The sequence below is a fragment of the Ciconia boyciana genome, chromosome 17 (genome assembly GCF_034638445.1).
Source record: "Ciconia boyciana chromosome 17, ASM3463844v1, whole genome shotgun sequence".
NCBI classification, from domain to species: Eukaryota; Metazoa; Chordata; class Aves; order Ciconiiformes; family Ciconiidae; genus Ciconia; species Ciconia boyciana.
Window position 1 is genome coordinate 9451398 of NC_132950.1, and position 13778 is coordinate 9465175.

The window sequence follows — 13778 nt, forward strand, 5'->3', positions numbered from 1 at the left end:
TTTTTAGCAAACAGCAGTAAGGTCACTTTCTTGTATACACAGAAAAACTGACACAAATTAAGCAACTGATTTTTGGAGAAAGTTCCAAAAGTTAAGAAGGTCCACTGTAAGATGTTGTAAATTCCCAGTCATTAAAAAAAAAAAAATTTAACATAGAATTTAAATGCCTCCATCCTCTAAAGGCAACAGTCAGGAAAACACCTGCTCTAATAAAGCTGTAGACCATAAATACCTTAAGGAGAACATTTTAAAGTTTTGAAAATTTTCCTGTTTTTTAAGAAGTAAGGATTCTTATTTCTCCTTGGCAACCTCATACTACTGTACAAGGGCATGGCAAAAGCTGAAAGGCTCCTTAACATTTTTAGTGGATCACAAGAAGGATTTTTTTTTTTTGAAAGAGCATTAATAGCTCAACATTGCACTTCAGATGGTCTAAAATACCCCAACATCTTACATAAATAACATTATTAATGGCCAAAGTGAGAAACACATACGTTTTGGCCTAGGTTCCTTGCATCAGGGACAAATTGGGGGTTTTAATTTTAACTTTTATGATAATTAACATAAAATGCATTTGAAATTACTTGTGTTTTTTCAGGGTCCACACATAGCATCAGTTACTCTTGCTGCATATGAATGTAACTCAGTTAATTTTCCTGAGCCTCCTTACCCGGATCAAATTATCTGCCCTGATGAGGAGACGACTGAAGGATCCATCTCTTTATGGGCTATCATCTCAAAAGTCAGGCTGGAGGCCTGCATGTGGGTAAGGTTTGGTTTATAAAACAAGCAATTTTAATTTATGCTCTTAATTTCTGTGTTCAGCAATACACAAAAAATCCTGAATCAGCAAAATAATGATGCCTTAACACTGCCAACAAGAACATGTATATCTGCAATATGAATAGTTGCTTTCCTGATCAACCTCCTCTGTACTAGCCCTGGATGATTTTAATCTCCTTTAAAGAGAAGTAATGGGTTATTACTGGGCTATCTTTTATCGACTGTAGTGTTGATTACTTTTCTAAATGCTAGCAGAAAATGCTCATGTGCTTCAAAGCCATTGATGTAAAAGGTAAGTTTCAGAAAGGGTATCTGCATCCCAAATGATCTGGCAGCTGTCAGGTCTTACACTGCATGCAGTTAAGCAATAAATAATTTCAAAAATGTTGAGCCTGTAACTTGAGTGAAGCTGCAGTTACTCATACGAAGGACTCGGGCCCTAATATCATAGCTGAAATGTTCTTCTGGGTTGCATCAATAGATTGGATTACATGAAAAGTGTTATGTTGCACATCTTTATGTATTTTATTTCTATTTCTCTGCCTGTTTCCATCATGGCAAACTTCACTTAAAACAGGAAAAGCAGGTTAGCTTTTAAGTGAATCAGGGTCTTAGGCAACGCTGTCATTGGAACTTCCTTTCCATTTTCCTTCTTTTTCCCTCTGCAGCTTTTTATAGAAGTTTGATTTTTGGAGGATTTTGGTCAGCTAAGATGTTTTTTCATGATGTGTAGAGTATTTTGAATTGCAGTTGACACAGATGCATCTGCTGTGAACTGCATGCCAAATTAACTTCATTTTACTACTGACTTCCTGTTCTAGCTGATGATTTAATTATGAAATTCTTGGTTGTCCAATTCAAATATAGAGAGAGGAAATTCTGAAAAGACATGGTATCTGATGTCTGCCCTTGTATTCCTTCTAATGATATGAAAGGATATATTAAGGCAACTTTGGTCACTACAACCTTTAAAATTAATCAGCAGCTGTGTTACACACAAACATTCCAGTTAGGTTGCACGCATTACAGACTAATGTGTAGCAGTACCAAAGTCAAAATAGTAACAGAGAAAGTGGACTCGCAGCCCTGTCAAGAAGCAAAGTACATCTTAAATTTCACTCTTTCTAATGAGAGGACAGAATTGCCTGAATGCTTGATAAGTAGGTAAACATACAAGTACTTATAAGACCGTAAATGTAAAATTTCTTTTTATTTTCTTCCTCGTCCCCCTCTGCTTAAGTTTGTTTAATGGAGACTAGAGTAATAAAAGTGGCATTTACAATTACGTTTCTAGGGTTGCAAAATGTAGCTGAGGGTAAACATCCATTGCTTAATCTTCAGCATGTAAAATAACAGAACTACGATGAGAATTAAGTAATTTAAAAATGAGTTAATAGAGTTGCAAGCATTGAAAGCTTGTGTCCTTCTGAGCGGCCATGAGGGAGAACAAATGGTACTGTCGGTCTCTCATTTGAGCTGTGTTTCTTGGTTCGGGCTAGGGAAAGGACAAGGGAATAGGACCAAGCCAGGACATTTGTATCCCACTCTTTCCCCCCCTTTCTTTCTTCTCGCCTTCAGATTCACTGTCAGCTACCTTTTCACTGAACTCTGTCTCCAGTAGATTTTCCCTTGGGAGCATCCTCTGTCTACCAGTGGTGTCTAGCGTAATGTTATGCTTTCTTGGAATGTTTCATGAGTACATAAACATTGCTTGCTAATTTCCTGTAAGCCAAATCAAGTTGGCAATTGCTGCTGCTTCTTCCAGTATGTTTCTTTTGTCCTAATTCCAGTTCACTTTTTATGGAAGCTGTTGAAGAAACTTATTTTTGATTCTGTCACTCTTAAACCAAATGTCCATCTTAACAGGAAAGAAACCGTGACTTCCAGAAAGTGAAAAGGATGATTTTTGCAAACCAAAAAATTGAATTTAATTAATTTTCTGCCTTTAAACTGAAACCAGGAGTATTAAGTTTAATTCCTGATCTGGGTATGACTGAATGAGCTCACAAAATCTCTCCTTTTTTTGTTAATCAGTGGAACCAGCAACTTCTAATTGTATCTAAAATCTGAACTTATCATGACAAACCCTGGATAAGTGCAAAAGAAAAGGAATTAACGGATGTATACACATGTGCTCTTAATGCAGCACATGGAGCCCTGTGAGGAATAGGTACAATAGCACCAACAGCCTATTTCTTTTAGACTTGTAAAGTGAAATTATGTTGAAAGGCTCCAAAGTGAAATCTGGCCAATCTCCTTGATTGTTTGGAGGGAGACGGGAGGGTGGTGGCAATATAAGTTTTCATGTGAAATGTTGAAAGCAGGTTGGTCCCAGTGGGGACTTTGCAGACCTCTGACTATAAAGCTACCCAGACTAAGTATCCTGCAAGGTTTGAATGCGGGGATTTATCTGCACAAGGGATTTGATTCAGATCACAAAAACATCAGCGGCTGTTTCAGCCAACTTAAACCAGGTACAGTTTTTTCCAGAGATTAAAATCATTACTAGTCCCCTGCATGTCAGTGATAGCCATTTTTGCTGATAATGAGTGTTACGAGGATTAAATATCACTGTATCTAAGGAATTATTAGGTGAAACGAAAATGATGCTTTTTTCAATCACTATAAAAGTTGGCTCCACCAGTCCTGGCCTGCAGAAGGACTCTCAAAAACAATCTGCTAGGTGTATGCCAGTTTTCACAGCCTTCCATCCCACAGGGACAAGGAATTCAATAGTGCCCTGCATTTTTAATGTGTTGCAGCTTTTTTTTGTTTTTTACAAGAAATAAGGGGAAAGAATAAAAATGTTTAATTGCTCAGGATTAGCAGAACAGGCGGCCTGTGTCCTGACCAGGATAAAATCTGTTTAAAAGACTCTTTCTAGTGGAGTAATTTCCCAGTTTCCTTTTCTGAATGTATTTGTGTAAAAGAATTTTGATTAGCATTTGCCTTTCCAATTTGTTGTTAGTCCAAGGAATCTCCATGTACAGCTGGTATTCGAAGTTTAATGGTGAAAATGGACAGCTAATGTTACAAAAAGCAGTTAAATAGTTACTGGTTTGGATCCCTTAATTGCTCCCCTTTTTTTAATGCACTTAAGCAACCTATCTCCAGCAGACATGAAATCATATGATTTTTGTTGCACTTCTGAAATGTTTTGTAATAATGAGCATGTGACTTAGCCAATTTAAAGAAAGTTCATGTCCAGTACATGCATGCAGACCTCTTCCTTGGTTAACAAAATGAAGCCAAAGCAAATTGGCAGAGCCTGGAGAAGCAATGTGACTTTTTGTTCTTGCATCACCCTCAGAAAAATTAACTTGAGGTTATGTTCTGAAACGTTGTTGCTACTGTTTTCAGGCTTATCTTCCCTTGTGCCAGAAATAGGCAGATTAATGAAGTTCAGCTTGTTATACTCGTTTACATTTTTCTTCTGTGGAAAACAAGGGCATAAACATATGAGGCTGTGCACTTTATATGCTTAAACCGAGAATTTAACAGTTTGGGTAACTGCAGAGAGCGGCTGTATTTAAAACCACAACCTGTTGATTTGGAATATCCACAGCAGCTGGAATTCTCGCTCGCTCGCAGCTGCATATAGAGCAGGAACAAAGGAAACTGAAAAGCTTTCACATTGCTTCAAAGGAATAGAAAAGCATTTGTTGCTCACTACTGACCCTAAGAGAGAAAAGCCATCTGCATGTAGCTAAGTTTTAGCACTTTTCCAGTGTGGTGCCCAACTATTGTGCTATTACCTGTTCTATATTTAAACCATTCTGAGTTTAGTCCAAGTTCCTGTTTCATTAGCCTCTGTTTATCCATATGTTCAATCTTAGCTGTCTCTCTCTTCTTTTTTTCCTTGGTTAAGCTAAAGTTGCATTTACCCACAAGATTGAAATGAGTCATTTGATGTCCTGAGAAAACAAATATAATTTTCCTGTGGTGAGAAAGCAACCATGCTTTCATCTCAGGTTCTCTTGGCTTGCTTTATTCCATCTAAAGGAAAGAGAAAACTCGAGATCAAGCTTTGCTTAACCTTATTTTCCTTGCTCATAGCTGTAGTAAAACTCAAGCCTGTTTTCTAATAAACACTTGCACAAAGTCTCATGACTGAACAAGTAAACTACGTGACAGCACCGGGGAGGAGTTCCCAGATTATTTTGAAGGCCGTTCAGGAGCAAGGGCTGTCACATGCCGGCAAATGTGTCTGGCATCATGCGGTGGGGTGAGATGGCAGTGCTGTGCTGAGTCAGGGATCGTGTCAGATAGCAGGGCCCCCGGCCTGGCCGGCTCTCCGGCTGCAGCCTCCCCACCGCACCAGGCGCAGCTGGCCGCCGGCTGCGGAGCTCTGCCGGAGCTGGGCAACGAGCCACTCTGCAGGGCCCCAGAGGTGCACGGATCCTGTCACTTTGACCTTGCAGACCACAGCTTGGGAGCCACTGACTTGCAGCGTGATAGTCTGCGCTGAGAGAAGCCGAATTTTGCTAAAGAAGGAAAGGGGGGAAAGTGGGGTTTCAAAGGAACAGCATTATGTTCGAAATCAGGAGAAATTTGACCTGGTGGATAAAGGCAAACTTCTCAAAGCAGCTGGTCTCATCAGTTCTAATAATTTGAAATGTCCACGGGACTGTGTATATCACATGTTTCCTATTTAAGAATAAACACAAGAATAAATCAGAATTATTCTTTTCCTAGGGTGCTGGCACAGCCATTGGAGAGCTGCCTCCATATTTTATGGCGAGGGCGGCCCGACTTTCTGGTGCTGAACCTGATGATGAAGAGTACCAGGAATTTGAGGAGATGCTGGAACATGCAGAGACTGCACAAGTAAGAACAGTGCAAAACAACAGAACGAATAAAACACAGAACAACTAGATGGAGTAAATAACCATTCCCATGCAATGGGAATGGGCCAAAAATCAGTTGGTGTGAGTTCACAAGGGACTTCCCAGGGATGGAAAAAGACCCCCCCGGGGTAGATTCACCTCTGGTGATGGGAGGACAAGAATGTAGCTTGTTGAAGCACATACAATAGTGCAGCCAAAGTATTTGCTACAAATACTGCATTCATTTAGACTTCCAAGAACAGCACAATAAAGGTAGGGAGAAAGTGGGCTAACAAACCAGTGATAGAGGAGGTGCTGTTCCATAGTCATGGTTGTTATAGCTGCATTTAAAGCCTCCCTAGGCCAGGAGATGATTTTCAGTCAGCTCATCCCCTTCAGATGACATTTGCCTGCCTTGCCACTAACCCCCTCAGGGGCCAGTGCATGACCCATTCATCAGCCTGAGGAAACATATTTTTCCTGATCTGAAAATGCAGCCAAACTGCTCTGAATCCCTTTTTGTTGCTCTTGTCATTTATTTTCTTGATGGATTAAATACTGCTTGTGTTACAGCATAGTTTGCAACTGATGCTGTACATCAGTCAGATATTATTGTAGCTAATTTTTCATTCAGGTCAGGAGTTTGCATCCTGTTCGCAAGTTATTGATAGTGTTTTAGAAGAAATTAAACATTTTTTCCTCAAACTACTTGCCACTGAATCTCTCTTCTGTATTTTTCCTTCTTATCCTGTTTTGTCTGCCACTTAAGTTGAAACAGGTCATGAGACTGCTATTAAAAAACTAGCAGATGCTATTTACCATGCAATGCTGTCTTTAAACTGTTCTGCCAGGGTATTTTCTTGATATAAATATATACTTTGACTTTTTTTCTCCTTCTCTTCAAAAAATGCATGAAGTTTTTCCATGAAAGAAAGTGGTTTGTCTGGAAATACTGAGTGCAATCTAGTAATTCTAACAGTAAACCCTGTGTTTCCTAAGAGCCTCCCCCTACTAGAAAGTTCCAAAGGGTTTTTCTGCTATTGTAAATAGTAAATTCTTCTATTTCTTTAAAGATGCGGGGGGGAGGGGGGGGAGTCTGCTTTGTTCTTTACTCTGTCATCAGTCTTTGCTTTGCAAAGTAATCCCTAACTGTATAAAAATCAAGTCGTGGTAAAAAAAAAAAAAACACCACCAAAAAACAAACACCCCCCACCCCCCCCCAAACCAGTCGAATACATGACTCGAGAGCTGAAATGCTATCTGTGTTTACTGAAACTCTCCCAGCAAATTATATGCATGTACAGTTGTGGGAGCAGCCAGAGTTGGTTTCCAGAATGCACAGTAAGATTCTTGGGAAGAAAATTTTTGCTAGAGAGCATTTTGTCAGGACAGGCCAAAATATAGCTAGCTGTATTGACTGCCCTTAGTAAACGAATGGCGTTGTGTAATTAGTTAAGAAAAATGATGGTGTTATTTACCAGTACTTTTGATTTTATTTTCTTGGCAATTGAATTTGGATTCAGGCATGTTGTTTTGTGGATGGATGGCCAGGAAAAAAAACTTTTTAAACTCCACTTGTGGTTTGGTTTCTATAAAACTCTTTTAACATGAGGCTTTGACAATCCGATTAAATTGTATTGCGCTCATAAAACTGACAGTTCAGTTTTTTCCATTTGCTAATATGACTTCCTTTTTGCCTTTGGCTTCTGTCATGTTTTTGCTAGATGTCTGTGGGAGACAGGCCTGCCTTCTCCTATGACCTTGAGTAAATCCCAATCTTCAGCATAGCTTATCGCTATTTGTTCTGTAATTGCTATTCATGAGCAGTTATGCTGCCTATTTTTAAATTGCTCAATAACAATTTTTATTACCTACATCAGCGTCTCCCACTCTCCCAAGTTGAAGCCTTATGCTTAAGAAAACACGGGGGCTGTGCAAGTGTCTTATGCCACGGAGACTACTACAAATGTTTGACGTCAAATGACAGGAGCCTTCTTTCAGTCTAAAGGTCTCGCTTCATCCTGCCTTTTTGGAAGGCATGAAAATGGGTGTGTTAGATTTTGCAGAATATCTTCCCCCTCCACTTCTGCTGAGCTGCTATATGCCTACAAGGCAAAGCCAAGTGGCTTGACGTTTTTGCCTGCATGTGTTTTGTTTAGAAAGCTTGTCGCTGCTATTTCTCAAAAACAATGGTAATTTTGAGAAACAGATGAGGATCTTCTATGGTGAGAATAGACCATGAATATAACATCCAGCCTGAAGGATCTGTGAGGGGGAACGTGCTTGCTAGCTTGGCACTTTAAAAAAACCACCAAAAAAGATTAAAACTAAATAATCAAAAAGGATTAAACAGCATAAAGGTTTAGTGCCCCATTCAAAGTTACACAGACTACAATACTATTTACTTTAAAGAGATCTGAGATTTATGACAGAAAATCCATCAATAGACTAAGTGACTTGTCTCCTTGAGCTAGGTTTTGAGAAAACTCATTAGCCTGCAGACGATGTGTAAGTCTGCCTCTACTTCCCATTAGCATACTTGAGAAAAAGCCCCTCATTTTAAAGGAACACTCACTTCTGCTTTCCGTGCGTCCCTGTGTGCGCACGCCAGTGAGTTAGTCCCAGTTACATAAAGGGAGCGTCAGAGCTTCTCTTGCCTCCTGGCTGCTCTTGTTAAAATCCGGCGGCTTTGCCCTGGAGAAGGAGTGTGGTTTACAAGCAAGGCTCTTTTTTCTCAGAGCTCCACACAATGCAGAGCCCAGCATGGTATAGGAACAGAGCAACTTGGTCCGGTTTGTTAATACTTAAGGCAGTATTCAAAAATTACGAATGTTTGAAACGGTATCTCATTTGCCGTTAACTCTCTTCCAGTCGAATTCCAGAGCAAAGGAGGTTTTTTATCAGAGCTCCCCTTTTAGCCACAGGGAGTATCCCTTGCAGCCGTTCAAACCAACCTCGCAATTAGGGGAAGTGAATCTACTGCTTAGTGCTGGGGCAGCACATTGGTAATAATACAGTGCAAGCATACTTTTGTACAGTTCCATGTCTACACACACATGTGCAGGGACTCTCTTTTGCCAGTTTAATAGTTGCTGATTGCTAAGTATTCTCATCTTTTCTCTGTCACGCTGAAGCACTTAAAGCTCACGGAAGTTTCTGGTGAAAATGAAGCTTTTAATGCCAGCTTCCCTCAAGGTACTTAGTGATAATGCGTAATGCGTGGGCCCTTGCTGTATCATGGTACTCCTTCCTAAGAGGAGAAAGTACTAATATCTTTGCTGTATATCTAATTCTTAATGACTGTGAGTGTTTGGATTCATTAAGTGGCATATTTTTAAGAACTAATGATTTACACATTGGGCTTTGCTTCTGTGCAGCGTCGCTGCAGCCAAATTTCCATGTAAAAATATTTTCTAGTTGCCTATGTTACTATCAGCCACTGCTGTTTGTTTACTTTCCAAACTGTGTCCTGCCTCTGAAGGAGAATACCAACTTGAAAAAGGGTTAAATCCATAGAAATGCTGGGATGCAGCAGGACTCGTTTGTAAATGATTGAGTGCCATCTGCACACTGAATGTCAGTTGTTGCTGGGACCTGTTTTTGACTCCACTGAACCTTTACTGGTTGTGGTTTGTCTGGCCATCACATGACTTCTCTGAAAATTCCCCCTCCCCTCCATTTCCAGTAAACTGTTTGAACAGGAGTGACTCAGACTGAAACCAGCTTCCCTGTAACCACAGGGCTTGTTAAAGAATTTGTCAACGTGGACTCAAGAGGGTTTGTATTAAACTAAGCTGCAACTGCTTCGGTTTGCATTGCGTCAGGAGTTCCACCGAACAACTTCCTGCTCGGAGAGTCGGCTTCTTGTCTGCAAGGAGTTAAACTGATGAACTTTTGCGATAGTGACAGTTAGACACATGTTAAACCCATCTTTCCAGCATTTCTGAAAGGTCTGCTGCCTTGCTTTTCCACATCTTCATGCGGGGTTTCTCTTTGCAGAAGCAGAACAAAGTACGCTACCACACCCAGCCATGGTTACTTGGAGAACCCAGCACTGTGTTCTGACACGACACTGTGACTTAATTCAAATGGAATGATTAGGTTCAACTAATAAGCAAAATGTTGCTTAATTAGCAGTGTAAAAGAAGATGGCCAAATTAAAATTGGGTCTGTCCCATGATTAAACTAGCAGCTAGTAGCTGATAAGTTTCTGCTTGAAAAGGATTCCCTGGCTGCTGGCTTGTTTAATGAAAAGTTTTTAAGGGTATTCGGTACAGGAAGAAAGAAGTTAAAGCAGACCACAAGCAAGTTTTTATAAAGCAGTTATCATAAAAATGGAAGTGGTAGAGTCACATACAACAACTGGAAAACCTTCACTTCTTTTTTTTTTTTTTTTACTTTCCCAGAAGTAACTTGTTTAAACCTGACATCAAATTCCGTTCATAATTTCTCTTGCTCAGTCTTCCAGTCACCCCCTTTCTTCATCAGCTTCCTCTCTTTATTAATTGTGCCGTACGAGAAAGAGATTGCTGGTGTTTGGTCTAGGCTGCCTGATGGGTGGCCAGCAGGAGGCTTGTCTTCACGCACTGCATTCCTTGAAGTTTGCCTGCATTTGTTAATATATGTAGGGGAGGTATCTTACCTCTTTTGTCTTAGCCCACAATTAAATGGAAATTCAAAACGACTCAAACCTGGAAGCTTCACTTTAGAAACTTCCTATGAATGCTATAGCTTGAGAGTGAGATGGCAAACTGGTAATGGACTAATAGTAAAGTGTGGTGGGTTTTTTTTCATAGACAAGAGAATAAGCAGTGAATATACTAAGTATCAGCTTAGTTTTAAATTGGTCTCCAAAATCAGTGAGTTGAAATAAGCTTTGGAGTGAGTCCATGAAAGCTTTAAGTAAGAGAGCTTGTTATAGAGGACTTCCTGAGAAAAAGAGGTAGCAAAGAGTTAACATAGGCAGAGGGTAGACAATAGGAGCTATGAGTAACAAATGTGTAAGCCACCTCCTTGCTGGATTTCTTTGGACACTGGCAAGAGAATAGGGCAGTCTTGTGCCTGCATTGTTCTATTCATTTGCACACCTGCTTACAGATAAGGAAAAAACAGCAATAAGCATTACATTGCGTTTGCTAATGGTAATCTAGAGAGGACTTTTTCACATTCTTCTTTGAACGCTCTTTGTGATAATGTCTGTTCCCTAAGACTCGTTTACTCGGCCCTCTGTCCTTTTAATGTTTAGTGTGTAAGTACATAAATCAGAAATTATCGAGCCACTGAAGAAATCTGGATTACTTTGCAATATTTTCACTCAATATTAGGATATTAGCTCAGAGGCATTTTTTCAGTAACAAATCTCTCACTTTGCAACAGAAATGAACCTTTTCAGAAAGAATGTCACCAGGTTTACTGGAAATCTTGCAAGCTGCATTTGCACTGTAGTTGTGGAGAAGCGGTTGAACTCTGCCATTGAATTTGCATGCTCTGCTCTGTGTGCGGCAGGGATGATCAACACAAGTTTCTAAGGGAACGATTTGGTCCTAAATATTTGATATTTCACTCCCCAGTATTCTGAGAAAGACCAATAAATGATCAAAAGTTTGGGTCAGATAAGCTGCTTCAAAAATATTTTTTCAGGGAGAGCCTTCAATAACCGATAGAAATCAATTATGGTATCATAATCAAGAAAATGGCTACTTTTTTCCTCCTGCTCCAGACACTGTTTAAATATCCGTGTTGTACAAGAGTCTGGTATGCAGACCACTTCTCTAAGCTGTCTGGGAACCTCTGCCACTTCCCAGGGAGAACAAGCGAGAGGTATGCTTAGCATTGCACATCTGCTGGCTAGGCTGAGTAGGAAGACTTATGTGTGCAAAAGGATTTGTCAGCTGTGTAAGAAATTGCTCACTTTTATTCTACAAGTGGTTTTTCTGTGCATGGGTTTTCTTCCTTAACTTATTTCTAAGTTCTCTGTGGAGGAACAGTGTATTTTTTTTCAGTGCTGGTGACTTTGGCTCTGCTTTGTCAGGGGTTGAAAAGGTCAATCTATTTGTCTGGCTATCAAAAACTGCTTCCTTTCCTGGTGCTGATGGCTAAAGCAAAGCAATAACTTGCTTCATTCCAACAATCATGAGCCCTTCCTTACAATGTCTGGATCTTAAACCCCCCCAAAATAGGACTTTATAATTTGTAATTGATAAAAAAATTAATGACATCCTGGAGTTGCTCGTCATGCCGCTATAACAGGTTGGCAGACCTGTGGCCACAATAACTAATTGCAATTGTAGCTTTGAGATAAATGAGCACTCACTGTGCAGCTGCAGTGGTATTTGAGGCAGCCAGCACGTTGGAGGAGGCGATGCCAGCGTACGCTTTCAACTGTAGAAGCAAAGGCTGCAGAGGTCAATGGCTGATGTGTGGGAACCAGAGTGATAGGATGTTCTTTTACTTCATTCTTCTCTCTGTAGGTGGCTGCTAGTATCTCATTATGGAATCGCAGAAAAATTCATCTGGAAAGGGACCTGAGGCAGTTTCTAGGCCAACATTTTGCTCAGAGCAGTGTCACCTATGAGGCAGCTCAGGTTTCTCAGGGCATTGTCAAGTCTGGTCTTGAAGCCCTTCAAGACTGGAGACTGCACAACCTCTCTGGGTAATCTCTTCCAACGCTGGACTGTCCTAACAGCCTTGCTGCTTCCCTGACACGGCAAACTGACAACTCTCTTCCATGAAATAGATTGCAGGATCTGCTCACTGCCAGATCACCTACAAGATGTGAACAGAAAGTAATTCTTTAGCAAGCAAAGAAATAATACATTTTATTTCATGCTTTCGTGCACCACTGTAAAATTGTAAAGTGTCAAAGGGGACATGTTGCTTCGTGGTACTGCACAGACCTGAAATGAAGAGTGAGTAGAGGTGGCAGGGGATGTGGTTAAAAGGGCTACTGCTCTACAGGACAGATCTGATAGGACTCAAAGGGCATGCTCCTTCCTCTTCCTTCAGACTGTTTCCTTTAATTGTGTCTTATTTGTTACAAAATTTCTTTATTCTTACCACGTGAAGCAAAGGACTTTTTATGTAGAAGTCTGAAGGCTCCAGTTCTAGTTGTAGAAAATGCTGGCATTAAGTTTGAGAGTGCCTACTAACTCGTTGAGCTCTATAATATGAGTTAATTTTGGTATATCGCTTCCAAACTTGAGCATGGTGTTGGATTGTAACAGTCTAAAATCTTGAAACTAAAGCTCTTGAGATGGAGTTTATTATGAAGAAGCATTTGCTGGTTCTTCCCCCAAGGTCTAGGGGAGAGAGAGAAATGAGGGAAATAAAATGTTCTTACCATGGTACAGTTGGTTAATGAAATGAAGAAAATACCTAGAAGTTCCTAATGCTAATAGTTTGTTAAATCCAGACGTGGTTGACCTCCTTCCTACTCATGTTAATGGGACATCTTATTTACCATCTAATGGATCCATTACTCGGAAGTTTCACACTTTTATTCCAAGGCAGGTTAAAATTAAATGACCAAGGAAAGCAAAGCTTGCTGTTGGAATGAACACTTCACTCTGTTACGCTCTGCTCCCATACGACTTGCAAAGGATTCGACTCTGCTCACGGCTCTATCTATGGCTTCTTACGTCTTTCTTTTCTAAACAGCAGTTTTAAAATCTGATTATGAGGACAATAGGTTTAACAGTATTTTCTATGGAAAAACTTCACTTTTTCTGGCACAAGAACTAATTGTAGTTACTCATATGTCTGAGTTTACAAAGTCCCAAAGATGAGCATCTTTCCGATTATCTTTGTGGATTGCAGCATCACCCCTTAACATGCAACCAACCTCAAGAATTTGAACACAAACAGATGTGGAAATAAATGCACATTTCCCTCAACAATCTGCATTCAGTATTCTTGTCCTAGGAAAGGCTAGTAGAAGAATTCACCTGTATATTTGATTTCTTGTTGACTTGGGATTTGTATGTAGTACCTACCGTATGCTCATCCTTTCCTACAAATATTCTGAATAATGGTTTAGAAATCTTACTCGCTCGAAGTCCTCAGATCTCTGACATAGTCTGTTTAATGAGGTTTTGTAGGTACTGCTCTTTTGTCTTTCCACAGCTTTTTGGTAAAGCCTGTGAAGTCAAGGGCCCTGTTTCATTACTGTTC

The 13778-nt window shown here is 40.1% G+C and overlaps 1 protein-coding gene across 9 annotated transcripts in view; it reads left to right on the forward strand.

Moving 5' to 3' along the window:
* The window catches only part of VMP1 (vacuole membrane protein 1), a 70354-nt gene that overhangs the window by 27886 nt on the left and 28690 nt on the right, over positions 1 to 13778 (forward strand). For 8 of the 9 annotated variants that reach the window (XM_072882215.1, XM_072882211.1, XM_072882214.1 and 5 more), the window contains 2 exons: positions 599 to 766; positions 5479 to 5610. In XM_072882215.1, the coding sequence (XP_072738316.1) occupies positions 599 to 766; positions 5479 to 5610 (300 nt within the window). Of the gene's footprint in view, positions 1 to 598; positions 767 to 3164; positions 3258 to 5478; positions 5611 to 13778 lie in introns of those variants that run through there. The other variant, XM_072882219.1, reaches the window with a different exon arrangement.